The following is an 18,488-nucleotide window of genomic DNA, read 5'->3' on the forward strand; positions in this document are numbered from 1 at the left end:
GCTGTACAGTCCTGATATGCATCCTGGAGAATGCGAGCTGTAAATTGAGATATTAATATGGTTTCCCCCCCCCCCCCATTCCATGTGGAATAGTCCAGCGGCGGTTGATTCCAACTCTCTCGCAGCAGGAGGGGGAGGCAGCGAGTGTTTCAAAATAGTTTTGCTGGTTCAGGTGAAGTTATGAAAGCCGATGTGTGATAATTCTATGTATATTTCATATATATTTGTATTTGGTTAGGAGGGCTTGGTGTGAGCTGTGAGGAGGAGCTATCCTGCTCTCTGTCTCCCCCAGATCCCCCTCTCCACGCAGTGGTGTGTTCGCTAAGATGGCGGAGGTGAAGCGGCGTGAGGGCCTGCGCTTCCCGGCCCGGCTTAGTCCCCCGCCTGCTGTGGCGGCGCTGCCGCTGTCTAGAGTCAAACTCATCATGAAGAGTTGCCCCGACGTGTCGAGCATCAATCAGGATGCGCTCTTCCTCACCGCCAAGGCCACGGTGAGCGGGAGCATCAACAGGGGAGATGAGCGGAGAGTCCTCGGGAGGAGGAGACTCTCGGGAGAACGATGGAGGGACCCTCGGTGGGGGTTGGGGAGAGGGAGGAGGGAGGGATCCTCGGTGGGGGGGAGAGGGAGGAGGGAGGGATCCTCGGTGGGGGGGAGAGGGAGGAGGGAGGGACCCTCGGTGGGGGTTGGGGAGAGGGAGGGAAGGACCCTCGGAGGAGGGAGGGACCCTCGGTGGAGGGGAGAGGGAGGGGAGAGGGAGGAGGGAGGGATCCTCGGTGGGGGGAGAGGGAGGAGGGAGGGAGGGATCCTCGGTGGGGGGAGAGGGAGGGAGGGATCCTCGGTGGGGGGAGAGGGAGGAGGGAGGGAGGGATCCTCGGTGGGGGGAGAGGGAGGAGGGAGGGAGGGATCCTCGGTGGGGGGAGAGGGAGGAGGGAGGGAGGGATCCTCGGTGGGGGGGGAGGGAGGGAGGGATCCTCGGTGGGGGGAGGGAGGAGGGAGGGAGGGATCCTCGGTGGGGGGAGGAGGGAGGGATCCTCGGTGGGGGGAGGGAGGGAGGGATCCTCGGTGGGGGGGAGAGGGAGGAGGGAGGGAGGGATCCTCGGTGGGGGGGAGAGGGAGGAGGGAGGGAGGGACCCTCGGTGGGGGGGGGGGAGAGAGGAGGGAGGGACCCTCGGTGGGGGGGAGCGAAGGGAGGGACCCGCGGTGGGAGAGGGAGAAGGGAGGGAGGGACCTGGGGTTGGGGGGGGCGAGAGGGAGAAGGGAGGGAGGGACCCTCGGTGGGGGGGAGAGGGAGAAGGGAGGGAGGGACCCTCGGTGGGGGGGGGAGGGAGAAGAGAGGGAATAGAGAGGGAGGGTCCCTCGGTGGGGGGGAGGGAGAAGAGAGGGAAAAGGGAGGGAGGGACCCGCGGTGGGGGGGAGGGTCCTGCGGTCGGGGAGAGGGAGAAGGGAGGGTGGGACCCTCGGGGAGGGGAGAGGAGGGAGGGAGGGATGGTCTCTTGGTGGGGGGGGAGATGGTGAAGGGAGGGAGGGACTTTCGGGGGGGGGGAGGTGGAAGGGAGGGAAGGATCCTCGGTGGGGGGGGGGGGAGAGGTGGGAGGGACCCTCGGTCGGGGGGAGAGAAGGGAGGGATGGACCCTCGGTCGGGGGGAGAGGTGGGAGGGAGGAATCCTCGGTGGAGAGGGCAGTGAGGGAGGGACCCTCGGATGGGGGGGTTGTGGGGGCGAGGGGGGAAGAGAGGGACTCTCTGTTCGTGGGGGAGGGGGGAAGAGAGGGACCCTCGGATGGGGGGGTTGTGGGGGCGAGGGGGGAAGAGAGGGACTCTCTGTTCGTGGGGGAGGGGGGAAGAGAGGGACCCTCGGATGGGGGGGTTGTGGGGGCGAGGGGGGAAGAGAGGGACTCTGGGGGGGTTGTGGGGGCGGGGGGGACTCTCTGGGGTGGGGGGGAAGAGAGGGACCCTCGGATGGGGGGGTTGTGGGGGCGGGGGGGAAGAGAGGGACTCTCTGTTCGTGGGGGAGGGGGGAAGAGAGGGACCCTCGGATGGGGGGGTTGTGGGGGCGAGGGGGGAAGAGAGGGACTCTGGGGGGGTTGTGGGGGCGGGGGGGACTCTCTGGGGTGGGGGGGAAGAGAGGGACCCTCGGATGGGGGGGTTGTGGGGGCGGGGGGGAAGAGAGGGACTCTCTGTTTGGGGGGGGAAGAGGGATCAGTTTGGGGGGGGGTGGTGAGAGAGGGACCCTCGGATGGGGGGGTTGTGGGGGCGGGGTGGAAGAGAGGGACTCTCTGGAGGGGGGGGAGCGAGGGATCCTCTGGGGAGTGGGGAGGAGGGGACTCGGGAAGGGGGGAGGAGGGGACTCTCGGGTGGGTTGGAGGAGGCGACCCTCGGGGGTGGGGGGAGGGGAGTGGGGGTGGAGACGACCCTCGGGGAGGGGGCGGAGGAGACCCTCGGGGGTGGGGGGTTGGGGAGAGGGAGGAGGAGATTCTCGGGGAGGGGGAGGAGGCGACCCTCTTGGGGGGTGAAGGAGAGGGGGAGGAGGCGACCCTCGGGGGGGCGGGGTGAGGGGGTCGGAGGCAACCCTCGGGTCGAGGGTGAGGGGGTCGGAGGCGACCCTCGGGGGGGGGGGGGGGCTGAGGGGGTCGGAGGAGACCCTCAGTGGTGGAGGCGGGAGGGGGAGTAGGAGATCTTCGGTGGGGTAGGGAGAGTGGAGAGGAGGAGAGCCTCGGTGGAGGGGATCTTCGGTGGGGGTGGAAGTGGCAGGAGGAGACCCTTGGTAGGGGAGGGAGTGAGGAGACGATCCCCAGGGTGGAGGAGGAAACCCAAGGTGGGAGAGGGGGTGGGGGAGGGGCAGGACTTGGGGAGCGGAAGGGGCCCATTCTGGGCTGGGGGAAGGCGAAGTCGTAGAGTTATACAGCACAGAAATAGGCCCTTCGGCCCATCGTGTCCATTTTTCAGCACTTGGTCCATAGCCTTGTATGCTATGATGTTTCAATTGCTCATCTAAATACTTCTTAAATGTTGTGAGGGTTCCTGCCTCTAACCCCCCGCCCCTTTCAGGCAGTGTATTCCAGATTCCAACCACCCTCTGGGTGAAAAAAAATTTCCTCAAATCCCCTGTAAACCTCCTGCCCCTTACCTTTAATCTATGCCCCCTGCTTATTGACACTTCCGCTAAGGGAAAAAGTTTCTGCCTATCTATTCTATCTATGTCCCTCATAATTTTGTATACCTCAATCAGGTCCCCCCTCAGCCTTCTCTGCTCTAAGGAAAACAGCCCTGGCCTTTTCACTCTCTTCATAGCTGAAATGCTGCAGCCCAGGCAACATCCTGGTGAATCTCCTCTGCACCCTCTCCAGTGCAGTCAGATCCTTCCTATAGTGTAGTACCCAGAACTGTACACAGTACTCCAGCTATGGCCGAACTAGCGTTTTATACAGCTCCATCATCACCTCCCGCTCTTATATTCTATGCCTCAGCTAATAAAGGCAAGTATCCCATACGCCTTCCTAACCACCTTATCTACCTGTGCTGCTACCTTCAGTGATCTATGGACAAGTACACCAAGGTCCCTCTGTACTTTCTCGGGTCCTACCATCCATTGTATATTCCCTTGCTTGTTAGTCCTCCCAAAATGCATCACCTCACATGTCTCAGGATTAAATTCCATTTGCCACTGCTCTGTTCATCTTAACAACCCATCTATATTGTCCATAAATCCAAGGCTTTCCTCCTCACTATTTACAACACCACCAATTTTCGTGTCATCTGCGAACTTACTGATCATACCTCCTATATTCGCATCTATATCATTAATGCACACTGCACACAGTAAGAGTCCCAGCACCGATCCCTGCGGTACACCACTGGTCGCAGGCTTCTAATCACAAAAGCAACCGTCGACCATCACTCTCTGCCTCCTGCCACTAAGCCAATTTTGGATCCAGTTTACCAAATAGCCCTGGATCACATGGGCTCTTACCTTCTTGACCAATCTCCCATGCGAGACCTTATCAAAAGCCTTACTGAAGTCCATGTAGACTACATCAACTGCTTTACACTCATCTACGCAACTAGTCACCTCAGAAAATTCAATCAAATTTGTTAGACGTGGTCTCCCCCGACAAAGCCACGCTGACTATCCCGGATTAATCCCTGCCTCTCCAAGTGGAGATTAATCCTGTCTCTCAGAATTTTTTCCTAGTTTCCCAACCACTGATGTTAGACTCACTGGCCTGAAATTACCTGGTTTATCCCCACTACCCTTCTTGAATAATGGTGCCACATTCGCTGTCCTCCAGTCCTCTGGCCAGAGCGGATTTGAAAATTTGTGTTAGAGCCCTTGCAATCTCCTCCCTTGGGATTTATCCACTTTTAAGCCCACTAATACCTCCTCCCTTTCGATGCTAATTTGTTCAAGTATATCACCATCCCCCTCCCTGATCTCGACACCTACATTGTCCTTCTCCATAGTGAAGACAGATGTTGGAGAGGGGTTGATTCCAGGGGTTGGGGAGGTAAAGTCCTTGTGGGGGAAGGGTGAAGGTAGAGCCCTCTGGTGGAGGTGAGTGCGGGCAGTGGCAAGGAAGGGGATTGGGGTGGGCCAGTACCACAGCGGAGAAGAGCGGGCTGTCAGAGAGGGAGTGGAGGCTGCTTGGCCCGATAGGGTGGACAAGGCACTGACCTGGGGGTGGTGAGGGTGATTGAGGAGGGCCGATTGGCTTAATGTAACATAGGGAAATGTGGTCACTAACTTGTGCACAGCAAGGTCCCACAAATAGTGATGAGATAAATCACCAGAAAATCTCTCTTATGTTGGTTGAAAGTTAAATATTGGCCCGGATAGTGGGGAGAACTCCCCTACTGTTAGATTAGCACCATGGTGTCTTCACATACAGCTGAGAGCCCTCTGTCTAATGTCTATTGGAAAAATTGCAGTTCCAAAGTGCACTACTCCCTCAGCACTTTACTCATGTGACAGCCTAGAATTATTTGAGACTAGATGATGTACTCCAGTCTCATGTGGTGCTTGAACCCATGGTCTTCTAACTTATCTGTGAATGCTGCCACTAATCAATATTCCAGGTTTTATAAAAATATATAACTCTAGTTTCACTCCCTTCATCCCTTTTATATTGCTGCTGATTGCAAGGGAATTGGAGTACAAAAATAAGGAAATCTTGTTGCACTTGTACAGGGCTTTGGTGAGACCACACCTGGCATACTGTGCAGTTTTAGTCTCTATCAAAGGAAGGATATAGTCTTATTGAAGGTGGTACAGTGAAGGGTCACTAGATTGGTTCCTGTGATGAAAGGCTGAGTAAATTGTGGCTATCCTCTCTGGAGTTTAGCAGAATGAGAGGTGATCTCATTGAAACATACAAGATTCTAAAAGGAAATAAAAGCAGAAGATGCTGGAAATCCTCAGCAGTTCTGGCATCATCTTTGGATAAGGAAACATGTTTCAGGTCTGTGACCTTTCATCAGAACTGAGCAAAGTTAGAAATGTTATATGTTTTGAGCAAGTGAAAGGCGGGTGGGTGGGAAAAGGAACAAACAGGAAGCTCTGAGATAGGATGGAGGGCAGGAGAGATTAAATGACAAAAAGGTTTCACGGCGCAAGGCCAAAGGGAGTGGTAATGGGACAATGAAGAAACAAAAGATGTCTAGAGGAGGTGTGAATGACAGGATCCTGAAGAGCATCCGTCTGATAGCAAAGAAAAGGAAAAAAGAGAGATGGTAGAGAAAGAAAAAACAAACAAAATGAGGGCAGAGATATCAATTCCTGAGATTTAATTTGGCCCTCGAGCCTGCTCTGCCATTCAGTAAGGTCATGGCTGATCTGATTGTGCCCTTAACTACACTTTCCTGCCTGTAACTCTTGACTCCCTTGGAGATCAAAAATCTGTCTAACTCAGCCTTGAATATATTCAAAGACCCAGCCTTTACTGCTCGCTGGGCAAGAGAATTCCAAAGATTAACGACCCTCAGAGAAGACATCCATCTTCATCTCTGTTTTAAATGGGAGACCCCTTATTCTGAAACTGTGCCCCCAGTTCTAGATTCCCCTATGAGGGGTAACATCCTATCAGCATCTACTCTGTCAAGCTCCCTCAAATTTTGTGTGTTTCAATAAGATCACCCCTCATTCTTTTAAACTGCAATAAGTATAGGCCCAATCTATACAGTTGTAGCAAGACTTCCCTGCTTTTATATTTCCCCCGCACCACCCCCCCTCCCCCCCATAATAAAGGCCAACCTTCTATTGACCTTCCTAATTACTTGCTGTACTTGCATGCTAACTCTTTGTGGTTCATGTACGAGGACACCCAGATATCTCTACTGCAGCATTCTGCTTTTCTGTTCTTCCTACCAAAGTGGGTAACCTCACATTTTCTCAATTATACTCCATCTGCCAAATTTTTGCCTACTATTTTTAACCTATCTATATCCCTTTGAAGACTCTATCATCTTCACAGCTTGCTTTCCCTCCTATCTTTGTATCGTCAGCAAATTCGTCTACAACACTTGGTCCTTTCACCCAAGTCATGAATATAGATTGCAAATAGTTAACACCCCCAGAACTGATCCTTGTGGTACTCCACTAGTTACAGTTTGCTAAACTGAAAATGACCCATTTATTCTAACTGTTTCCTGTTAGTTAGCCACTCCTCTATCCATGCTAATATATTATCCCCAACACCCTGGGCTCTTGTGCTGGGATAGATAGATTTTGATCTCTCGGAATCAAAGGGATATGGGGAGCAGGCAGAAAAGTGGAGTTGAGGCAGATCAGCCATGATCATATTGAGTGGTGGAGCAGGCTTGAGGGGCTATGATCTACCCCAGCTCTTATTTCTTAAATCTAAGTGACCAGTAATCATGATTTGACCCCCTCATATTTACACTGCTGAACCCCAGCTCCCTTATCCTGTTAGCAGACTGGAAAACTGAGGCTGGCCTCTTGAAATTGGAGTGTAAAAAATGCCAGTATAAAAGCAACTTCATTTTTAAATTGTTGACACTTATTTAACTTTCAGGCCTTGCCAGCTTTTTATTTGGATTAGATTTTTTTATGAAGTATATAACTGTTTACAATTTGTATTCCAAAAATTGTCTGTTTACATTCTGTTTCTGTTATTGAGATTAGGATTCCTTACATTGGACATGCTGATTTAAACCCATGTTTTCTTTCTGTAAAGTTAGAAATTGGTCTTGTTTGCACTATTAGTGGGAACCCTCAGTCACTCATTTTGGAGAATTACATTGTGCTGCCCTCTTTTATAAAAAGCCATCAAAAATACAGACACAAAATTCTAAGCTGCGTGCCTGCAATGTGTGCTGCAGACGGGTGGGGTTTCCTACCACCAGTAGAACACGGAAAATCAATCCTGATATCTTTTTAAATGATGGGCTCTTTGCATTTCCCTGTCACATGTATGTTTTTGATAAGAATCTGCATTCTAATGAGTGTTGTGTAGTACACCAGTATGGATATATGTTGTGTATGAATCTCTTTTCTGATTGCATTTCAGGAATTATTTGTGCAGCATCTTGCCACATCTGCATACAAAAGCAGCAGTTCAGAAAAAAAGGAGCTAACCTACAATGACCTGGCTGATTGTGTGGAGAATTCTGAAACATTCCAGTTTCTGGCTGGTGTGTATGTCTCTCAAACTATTATGTGTGACAATAAGTGTCCTTTTTCACTAAGAAACTTAAAGGATTATGGCACACAGTGCATAATATCAATGTAGAAAACTTTATAAACATCCTCAGAATCACAGAATAATACAGTGCAGAAGAGGCCCATCGAGCCTGCACCGATGCATTAAAGTCACCTGACTGGTCTACCTAATCCCATTTGCCAGCACTTGGCCCATAGCATTGAATGTTATGACATGCCAAGAGCTCATCCAGGTACTTTTTAAAGGATGTGCGGCAGCCCGCCTCTACCACCCTCCCAGGCAGGACATTCCAGACCGTCACCACCCTCTGGGTAAAAAAGTTCTTCCTCAAATCCCCCTTCAACCTCCTGCCCCTCACCTTAAACTTGTGTCCCCTCGTAACTGTCCCTTCAACTAAGGGGAACAGCTGCTCCCTATCCACCCTGTCCATGCCCCTCATAATCTTGTACACCTCGATCAGGTCACCCCTCATTCTTCTCTGCTCCAGTGAAAACAACCCAAGCCTATCCAACCACTCTCCATAGCTTAAATGTTTTATCCCAAGCAACATCCTGGTGAAAAGCCTCTGCACCCCCTCCAAGGCAATCACATCCTTCCTATAATGTGGCGACCAGAATTGCACACACTACTCCAGCTGTGGCCTTACCAAAGTTCTGTAGAGCTCCAACATGACCTCCCTGCTTTTGTAATCTATGCCTCGATTGATAAAGGCAAGTGTCCCATATGCCTTTTTCACCACCCTATTAACCTGCCTTCAGAGATCTATGGACAAACACGCCAAGGTCCCTTTGTTCCTCGGAACTTCCCAGTGTCTGGTCATTCATTGAATACTTCCGTGTCACATTACTCCTTCCAAAGTGTATCATCTCACACTTTTCAGCCTTAAATTCTATCTGCCACTTTTCTGTCCATTTGACCATCCCGTCTATATCTTCCTGTAACCCAAGACACTCAACCTCACTGTTAACCACTCGGCCAATCTTTGTGTCATCTTACTGATCCTACCCACCACATAGTCATCTATGTCGTTTATATAAATGACAAACAATAGGGGACCCAGCACAGATCCCTGTGGTACGCCACTGGACACTGGCTTCCAGTCACTAAAACAGCCGTCTGTCATCACTCTCTGTCTCCTACAGCTAAGCCAATTTTGAATCCACCTTATCAAGTTACCTTGTATCCCATGTTCATGTGCTTTCTTGATAAGTCTCCCATGTGGGAACTTGTCAAAGGCTTTGCTGAAATCCATGTAAACTACATCAACTGCACTACCTTCATCTACACACCTGGTCACATGCTCAAAAAATTTGTTCGGCATGACCTCCCTCTGACAAAGCCATGCTGACTATTCCTAATCAAATTTTGCCTCTTCAAGTAGAGATAGATTCTCTCCTTCAGAATTTTCTCCAATAGTTTCCCTACCACTGACGTGAGACTCACTGGTCTGTAGTTCCCTGGCTTATCGCTACAACCTTTCTTAAATAGTGGGACCACATTAGCTGTTCTCCAGTCCTCTGGCACCTCCCCCGTGGCCAGAGAGGAATTAAAAATTAGGGTCAGAGCCCCTGCAATCTCCACCTTCACCTCCCACGGCATCCTGGGACACAAATCGTCCGGACCTGGAGATTTGTCCACTTTTAAGCCTTCCAAAACTTCCAATACCTTGTCACTCCCTATGACAATTTGCTCAAGAACCTCACAGTCTCTCTCTCTCTCTCTCAGTTCCATATCTACATCCTCATTCTCTTGGGTGAAGACAGATGTGAAGTATTCGTTCAACACCCTACCAATGTCCTCTGGCTCCACCCACAAATTTCCCCCTTGGTCCCTAATGGGTCCTACTTTGACTTTTTCATATAATTGGACAAAGTGCTTCACAAAAGGCTTAGAAGGATTCAGATTAAAAGTTGGGAGTGGATGAGTCAACGTTCCCATCAATTTGAAGCTGCAGGTACAGACATTTAAAACAAAAGCACTAAGGACAGCCCTTTCCAAACCTTCAGGCCCATAATACGTAGGCAGGACAAATGGCCAGTAAGAAATTGAAACAGAAATAGAACTGCGTTGCCTCATCTTCCTGGGGTGGGTTGCTGTGGCTTGAAAACTGCAAATGGTTCGCTGGCTGTAGTTTCAACTTTCCTGGTTTAGGTCAATTCACATTGTTGGTTTTATGGTCAGACTATTTCCACTATTTTAGAAACAAGTGAAATGTCTGGACTCAGCAATGCAAAGAGGGGTATGTGCCATAAGTAGGCAACTGGCAATCGAAAGTCTGTGTAACCAGCTTGATTCACATGCAGACATAGAGATCATTGCCAGGTCGACTTGACTTCAGACTTTTGGTGTAAGGCTGTGCTTTTCTTAAGACAAAGTAGTTCTGGGGATGTGAGAAATGCTACATTTATTGCCCATCCCTAATAGCCATAGTGATTATTTTTACAGCTGAGTGGATTGGTGCTTCAGAGGGCATTAAGAGTCAGCTACCATAGTGTGACATTGGAGTCACATGTAGACCAGTACAAGTAAGGTTGACAGGTTCCTTTTCATGAAGATATTATTTTGCAGTCCAGCAGTCTTCAAGGTCGCACTTTTTTTCTTCATTGAAGTCAGTGAAAAAGAATATCCAGCGAGTGTAAGATGGGTTGCTGATCACCCGTTTTGCATTACCACCCAAGACGCGTTTCACCTCCCAGCGTAACTATCACTATTCCGGAAATTGACTGAGTAATTTAACTCTAGCAATGCAATAATTTTACAGATATCCTGCCAAAGAAGATCTTAGCAAGTGAATACCTCAAGATTCTCGAGGAGGAGAAAGGAGGAGGAGGTGGTGATGAAGAACGTGATGATGACGAAAATGATGAGGACGATGATGAGGAGGAGGATGATGAGGATGAAGAGGAAAATGAATCCTAAAGGAAGTTAGAAAGTGCCTTTTTCCACTATACCAGCATCTTGCTGCTGATTGTACGAAAGCTGCAGTACACAGCAAGAGGAAAACTCAATACCCAAGACTGTTGTGTATTTGGAATGCATCAGCACAAACCTACATATGCACAACCTGTAAATTACATATGAGCAACTGCGAAGAACTGAACAGTGATCAAATGGGAAGTCTGGGGCTGGCGTTAACTGTTCCTTCAGTTCAATGATAGGAAACTGCTTTTTTTTTGAGAAGAGGTGGATCAGTTTTTCTTCCTTCCTGGTTACATTACTGGTAAATAACATGACTTGGTATAATACTGTGTATATATGTGAAATATACTTTTGTATGTTTGGAAAAATAAAGAGACAAATATGTTACTAAACTGAGGTCATTTAATTATCATCAAAATGGATTCGAAATAATATGTTATTTTCGAAGAAATATGCTCAGTTTTATAGATCTGAATTTTCAGTCGAGTAAATCGTGTTCTTGTGCTCCCAGTGAAGAACCAGCTCCATTTGAGATTACTGAGTTATTCAACATGTTACAATTTGACGCACATTCAAAAGTTGTACTCTGCCTTCCCCTAGTCTCTAAAATGTAATTACAGGCAGCTATACTGTACATTTGGTATTGAAGTGATTCTGATTTTCTAGCAATGAAAATCGCACAATATTGCTGTAGCCGGAACTTATGCAAGTTCAGTTTTTTTTGGGTGCGAGACCAGGTTGGAAGGTAGTCTTATACCATTTTTCATTTCATTTTGGCTACACTATAACTACATCTAATCCAAGGCAGACTTTATGAACATATGAATTAGGAGTTAGGAAAATACCACCGGGAGAGGCCCTGCCCCACAGTCCTGGTGGCAGCAAGGCTTCACGCCGTCCCCCTACTGCTCAGCGAAGGCAACTTCATTTAAATATGTACATTTATTTTAATCAATGAATAAATACTTCATTGCGTTGGCCAGCCCGCTGCGATATTCCGGCCGGTTGCCTGAACTCCTGCGTTTGGATCTCCATTTGGAGATCTGAGGTGGACACTGGGGGGGGACGATGCTTTTTGGTGGGGAGAGGGCAACTCTCATACTGTTTACTCATTGTGGGGGTGGGAGAGGGGTTTAAAACTATTAATAAATTCTTCATTTTACATTTCGTGCTGTTCACAAGTTACTTTCCTACTTATCTTTGTGTTATCAGCAAATTTAGCAACCATAGCTTCGGTCCCTTCATCCAAGTCATTTACATAAGTTATAACTCTAAACTTAAGCTTTAAATGGTTTTTGGCTGTACTGTTTCTGATGCCTGCTGGCTCTTATCATTGAAATATTATGTGGATGCCGGCACTGTTCAGTGCTTATGCATGTGGGAGTGATATGAAGCCTGCAGCATTAGTGCTATTGGCATGTATAGGCCTCAGCTGAGCTCTAGTGTTGAGATCCAAAGCTTCCCTTTTTAGTTCACAAATTTCTTTATGGGTGATGATGAGAATGCACCTCATGGTTTCAAGATGTAAAACGATCCGAGGATACTAAGATTGGTTTAATGAGAACGATAACTCCATCTCCATTCTTGACTCAGGTCCAATAACCAAGGTTACTTATAGAGCTTTGCCATGATGTGCAGATCAAACTGCATCAAATGTAAGAACAATGGTGGAAAGCTTAGGCAGAAAAGTTGAAGGAATATGCCAAAAACCATCAGACAAGACAGGTCAAAACACTATGTCCCCATCACAATGTGATGCTACCAATACAGAGAAATGATGGATCACTAATAATGGAGTGAGAGGCAATATACCTCCAATGGATCATGGAATAGAAGGCCATTCAGCCCCTTGAGCCTGTTCATCATTCCATTAGATCATGCCTTATCTATATATTAACTCCATTTACCACCTTTTCTCCATATCCTTTCATATCAAAAAATCTAAAACTTTCAATTGGCTCAACATCCATAACAGTGTGAGATGCGTAAAAAGGTTCTAAATTTGGACTACCCTGTGTGAATAGGGCTTCCTGATTTCACTCCTAAATGACTTAGCTCTGATTATGCCTTTTTGTTCTAGATTCACCCACCAGAGGAAATGAGAAGAATGACCTTTTGTGCTGTAAATTTTTCTGTTTTACCCTATCACATACATTTATCATTTTAAATAATTCAATTAAATCACCCCTCAACCTTCTACTCAATACAAATTCTTTCTGTAACCTGTCCTCACAACCCTTGAAGACTGATGAAGCTGCACTATACCTTTCCAAGGCAGAAAGGTGGAGAAGTAATTCTGGTATTACGGTCAAGTGAAGAGGGGTCGAAGGGCTTCCCTCCTTTTAGACAACAGGTTTAATTCTTTCTTAAAGTGGATGTACTGTAAACCACAGATGGGGAGGAGCTTGTCACATGGCAGTCACTCTGATTCAAAACATAGCAGTTCGCAGTATTTTTCTTGCAAAAAAAAAACAAGCAGTTCCTTTAAACTTCCTGGGTTTTGGTTCTTTCTGGGGAATTAGCAGACATTTCCTCTCCCTCCGCACAAGCATTGCAGTGGTGCAAATTAGGTAGCCAACTTAAGCTGTCAGCAAAATCATCTTTTTAGCTGATCTCTTAAAATGTCATTTTAAAAAATATGTAAATTTAGAGCGCCAGTCAGTGGATTAAGAAAATTATCATTCAACAAAGCACGTTGGTGTAACACTGGTAAGATGATTACTACAATTATTCAACTTGCCAATAATACTTTTAATGCCAAGTCATCTTCATTTATAAAGCACAATACATTTTTATTGCTACAAACTTAAGGAAGTCATTTTCAATTTCTAGTCAAAAGTTTCTCTCATTAGTTTTGAGTATCAGTGTTACTTTCGTTGTAGACCCCCAAGTATAAAGTGAAACTATTGTTATCACTAGTCAGCAAAAACATTTTTGAAAGTTTAGATAACCATATGCATTTCTAATCAGTTTGAAAGGTTTGTCTAATCATTTCTAATCAGAGATTGCAATGTGTGGCTTTATCAATTTTGGGACAACTCTATTCATGACCTCTCTCACTGACGTGTATTTCCATCATTTTCTGGTTTTATGCATTATGGTTTATTATCATTTAAGTCACATATTTTTGTGTGTCTGTTGGATAAACTTCTGGTAACATTTTATGTCCTTGAGAGTCTCCTTTGTAAATTGTCACCATCTTATTCATGCTGCTTTGAAATTGATTTGCTTTAAACAGGTCTTAAATGAGAAGTTTCTTAGCTCTAATTTTTAAGCTTATGTCCCCTTTTCTTATACTCCTCAACCAGAGGCAATAGTATCTATTGTTACAACCGACCGCTCCAGTCAAAGCCCCCAATCAAAATATATGATTCTGATTGTGGTGGGAGAAACGCACTGTTAATTCAATCCCGTCCCTCCACAGATCGCCTAACGTATAATTTTAAACTTTCCAAATTAAAGAAAAACCCAGCCAAATTGGACCATCCATTAACCCCCGCATGAGGCTAACCAAACCAGGTGTCTTTAAATCAACAAATTAACTGTTTAATTTTTATTTTTTTTAATTTTTATTCATTCATGGGATGTGGCCGTCACTGGCTATGCCAGCATTTATTGCCCATCCCTAATTGCCCTTGAGAAGGTGGTGGTGAGCTGCCTTCTTAAACCGCTGCAGTCCATGTGAGGTAGGTACATCCCCAGTGCTGTTAGGAAGGCAGTTCCAGGATTTTGACCCAGCAACAGTGAAGGAATATAGTTATAGTTCCAAGTCAGGATGGTGTGTGACTTGGACAGGAGCTTGCAGGTGGTGATGTTCCCATGCATCTGCTGCTCTTGTCCTTCGAGGTGGCAGAGGTTGCGGGTTTGGAAGCTTCTGTCTAAGGAGCCTTGGTGTGTTGCTGCAGTGCATCTTGTGGATGGTACACACTGCTGCCACTGCGTCGGTGGTGGAGGGAGTGAATGTTAGTGCATGGTGTGCCAATCAAGCAGGCTGCTTTGTCCTGGATGGTGTTGAGCTTCTTGAATGTTGTTGGAGCTGCACCCATGCAGACAAGTGGAGAATATTCCATCACACTCCTGACTTGTGCCTTGTAAATGGTGGACAGGCTTTGGGGAGTCAGGAGGTGAGTTACCCACTGCAGTATTCCTAACCTCTGACCTGCTCTTGTAGCCACTGTATTTATAAGGCTACTCCAGTTCAGTTTTTGGTCAATGGTAATCCCTAGGATGTTGATAGTGGGGGATTCAGCGCTGGTAATACCATTGAACGTCAAAGGGAGATGGTTAGATTCTGTCTTGTTGCAGATGGTCATTGTCTGGCACAAATTTAACTTGCCATTTATCAGCCCAAACCTGGATATGGTCCAAGTCTTGCTGCATTTCTACACGGACTGCGTCAGTATCCGAGGAGTTGCGAATGGTGCTGGACATTGTGCAATCATCAGCGAACATCCCCACTTCTGATCTTATGATTGAAGGAAGGTCATTGCTGAAGTAGCTGAAGATAGTTGGGCCTAGGACACTACCCTGAGGAACTCCTACAGTGATGTCCTGGAGCTCAGATTATTGACCTCCAACAACCACAACCATTTTACTTTGCGCTAGGTATGACTCCAACCAGCGGCGCGTTTTCCCCCTGATTTCCATTGACTTCAGTTTTGCTAGGGCTCCTTGATGCCATTCTCAGTCAAATGCTGCCTTGATGTCAAGGGCAGTCACTCTCACCTCCGCTCTTGAGTTCAGCTCTTTTGTTCATGTTTGAACCAAGGCTGTAATGAGGGCAGGAGCTGAGTGGCTGTGGCAGAACCCAAACTGAGTGTCACTGAGTAGGTTATTGCTAAGCAAGTGCCATTTGATAGCACAATTGATGACACCTTCCATCACTTTACTGATTATCTAGTCATTATCACATTACTATTTGTGAGATCTTGTGTACAGATTAGCTGCCACATTTCCTACATTACAACAGTGGCCACACTTTGAAAGCACTTAATTGGCTTGTCATGCAGGTCCCCACCTGCCAACAATGAGGCATATTAATTTTGTCATATGAACATGGATTTTAAACTGGTGCTGGAGTGAAGAAAGGACTTGTTAAAAATCACCAGACACTTGCCTGGAAGGATATTTGCATCCTAACAGACAGTGCTTGTGAAGACAAAGGGCTATTCCCTGGTCCACTTAACCCACAATGGATTTTGATCACCAGACATTGAAAGGGTAAGGAAGAGCATTCCAGAGACTGCTTAGGTGATATAATCCACAAAAGCCAGGACTGGTTAAACCAGCTAGTCACATGACTAACTGGCTGGTCCAGGGGATTTTTTTTTGAACGAGCCACAGAGAGTTTGAACTCAAAGACTGTTTGCTCCTGGATTGAGAAGACCTCTCCTGTCTGCTTCCATCTCTTTCTCATGGAACTCCAAATCCACTGAAGACATGAACCTCAAGAGAGAAAAGTCTCCTACATCGAACATGGTTTAAGAAGAATACTGGGCCCCAACGAAAAGCAAGATCTACCTACAATCATGGACTCTACAGTGAGCTCAAAGAAAAGTAACCACAACCATCTTCAGATATTGCCTCAAATTTATCCACTTTATTTCTTCTGCTCTTTTCTGTCTCTATCTGCATGTGTGCATCACGTATGCATACCAGCCTGCATGCATCACCTATCTGTAGGTGTCAACCGAATTAGAGTTTAAGTCTAATAAAGTTGAACCTTTTTTCTTTAAACCTAAGAAAACCTGTTTGGTTGATTTCTTTGCCTTACAATTGGAAAGCAGTGAACAAGGATTCCATAAGGGGAGCTAAAAACACAGTGTATTTAAAATTATACCCTGTTATGGTAAGACCAGGTGAAGGCTGAGAGAGAACCCTGGACCCCTTTCTCACAGGGTTGTAACAGGTTGTAAAGCGCTTTGGGATGTTTTGTGGTCGTGAAAGGTGCTATATAAATGCAAGTCTTTCTAGTATTCAGAAATAGAATACAAAAGTTAATTCTGTCAGGTATATGGGAATGATTATAAAACTAATAAGATGCCATTCTTGGATGACATCACAAGATTGTTCTGTGAAATGCAAAACTACTATTCTTCCATAAAATGCAATTGTCTATAGTTCATGATTAGTTGCGTGACTGATATCAACAATATTTCCATCAACTCTTAAAATATTATTTTGGCTATAAAAGCCACAACATAATTTAGTTTCAAGTAATTATGGAAAGAGACCAGAAAATACGGAAAGTAAAACTGCTCAACTGCAGAAGAGCTAATTTCAGTGATTTAAGAAGGGACCCAGAATAGGTAAATTGGAAAAGGCAATTGAAGTGGAAAGCTATAATGGAGCGATGGAAAGCATTCAGGGAAGATATAGTTCAGGTACAAACTAGGCGCTTTCCTTTGAAGGGAAAGGGTAGAATATCCAAAACTAATACACCCTGGATAACAAAGGACATAAAAATTAAAATAAAACATTAAACGGTTTATGACAAATGTCCGGAGCAAGATTCAGTTAATAAACAGAAAGATTATGAATGAAAGAGCTGAATTCCAGAGGTGAAGGTGACTGCCCTTTACATCGAGGAGACCTAGCAAAATTGAAGTCAATGGGTATAGGGAGAAAAACTCTCCACCGGTAGGAGTCATATCAAGCACAAAGGAAGATGGTTGTGGTTGTTGAAGGTCAATCATCTCAGCTCCAGGACATCACTGCAGGAGTTCCTCAGGATAGTGTCCTAGGCCCAACCATCTTCAGCTGCTTCATCATGACCTTCCCTGCATCATAATGTCAGAGACGGGGATGCTCACTGATGATTGCACAGTGTTCAATACCATTCGCAACTCCTCAGATACTAAAGCCCCTTGTGCCCAGATGCAGCAAGACAGGGACAACATTCAGGCTTGGGCTGATAAGTGCCAGGCAAAGATCATCTCCAGCAAGAGAGAATCCAACCATCCCTCCATGACATTCAGCAGCATTATCATCACTGAATCTGCCACCATCATCATTCTGGGTCTCACCATTGACCAGAAACTGAACTGGACCATCTATATAAATACTGTGGCGACAAGAGCAGGTCAAAGCATGGGAATTCTGTGGTGAATAACTCACCTCGAGACTCCCCAAAGCCTGCCCATCATCTGAAAGGCACAAGTCAGGAGTGTGGTGGAATACTCTCCACTTACTTGGATGAGTGCAGCACCAACAACTCTCCAGATGCTCAATACCATCCAAGACAAAGTAGCTCGCTTGATTGGCACCCCATTCACCACCTTTAACATTCATTCCTTCCACCACTAACGAACAGTGGCAGCAGTGTGTACCATCCACAAGATGCACTGCAGCAATGCACCAAGGCTCCTTCGACAGCACCTTCCAAACCCACGACCTCTATCACCTAGAAGGACAAGGGCACCAGATGCATGGGAACACCACTACCTGCAAGTTCCCCTCTAAGCCACACACCATCCTGACTTGGAACTATGTCACTGTTCCTTTACTGTCGCGGGTTCAAAATCCTGGAACTCCCTAACAGCATAGAATCCAGCGGTTCAAGAAGGCAGCTCACCACCACCTTCTCAAAGGGAATTAGGGATGGACAATAAATGCTGGGCTTATCGGCAATGCTCATGCCCCACAAAATAAAAAAGTATAGGGGAAATTGAAGTTAATACCAGAGGCAAAGAGATTACAAGAAAAGATTAGCATGCAACATTAATTTCAACCCAACAACATTTTATAAACATATAAAGTGTAAGTGATTAGCTAGGGAAATGGTTGAGCTTATAAAAATTGAAATCTTGATGCAGAGATGGAGGATATGGATAAAGTACTAAATGATAACTTTTGAATCTGTCTTCACAAAGGAAGCAGCTGATGTAAAGGTTGT

The 18,488-nt window shown here is 46.5% G+C and overlaps 1 protein-coding gene across 1 annotated transcript; it reads left to right on the plus strand.

The window, feature by feature from the left end:
- The first annotated feature begins 318 nt into the window (after positions 1-318).
- On the plus strand, positions 319-10,986 carry chrac1 (chromatin accessibility complex subunit 1). Its single transcript, XM_068031296.1, has 3 exons — positions 319-491; positions 7,523-7,646; positions 10,437-10,986. Exons 1-3 carry the CDS (start codon positions 327-329, stop codon positions 10,592-10,594), a joined length of 447 nt encoding a protein of 148 aa, XP_067887397.1. The 5' UTR covers positions 319-326; the 3' UTR covers positions 10,595-10,986.
- Positions 10,987-18,488: the final 7,502 nt, after the last annotated feature.

This window comes from Heterodontus francisci, chromosome 5 (assembly GCF_036365525.1).
Source record: "Heterodontus francisci isolate sHetFra1 chromosome 5, sHetFra1.hap1, whole genome shotgun sequence".
Lineage (NCBI taxonomy): Eukaryota > Metazoa > Chordata > Chondrichthyes > Heterodontiformes > Heterodontidae > Heterodontus > Heterodontus francisci.

Bases quoted from the DNA above. Each gene is read 5' to 3' on its own strand.
- chrac1 (XM_068031296.1), top strand. From the start codon at position 327: ATGGCGGAGGTGAAGCGGCGTGAGGGCCTGCGCTTCCCGGCCCGGCTT. The intron at 492-7,522 runs GTGAGCGGGAGC...ATTGCATTTCAG, and splicing joins TCCTCACCGCCAAGGCCACG to GAATTATTTGTGCAGCATCT. The intron at 7,647-10,436 runs GTGTGTATGTCT...ATAATTTTACAG, and splicing joins AACATTCCAGTTTCTGGCTG to ATATCCTGCCAAAGAAGATC.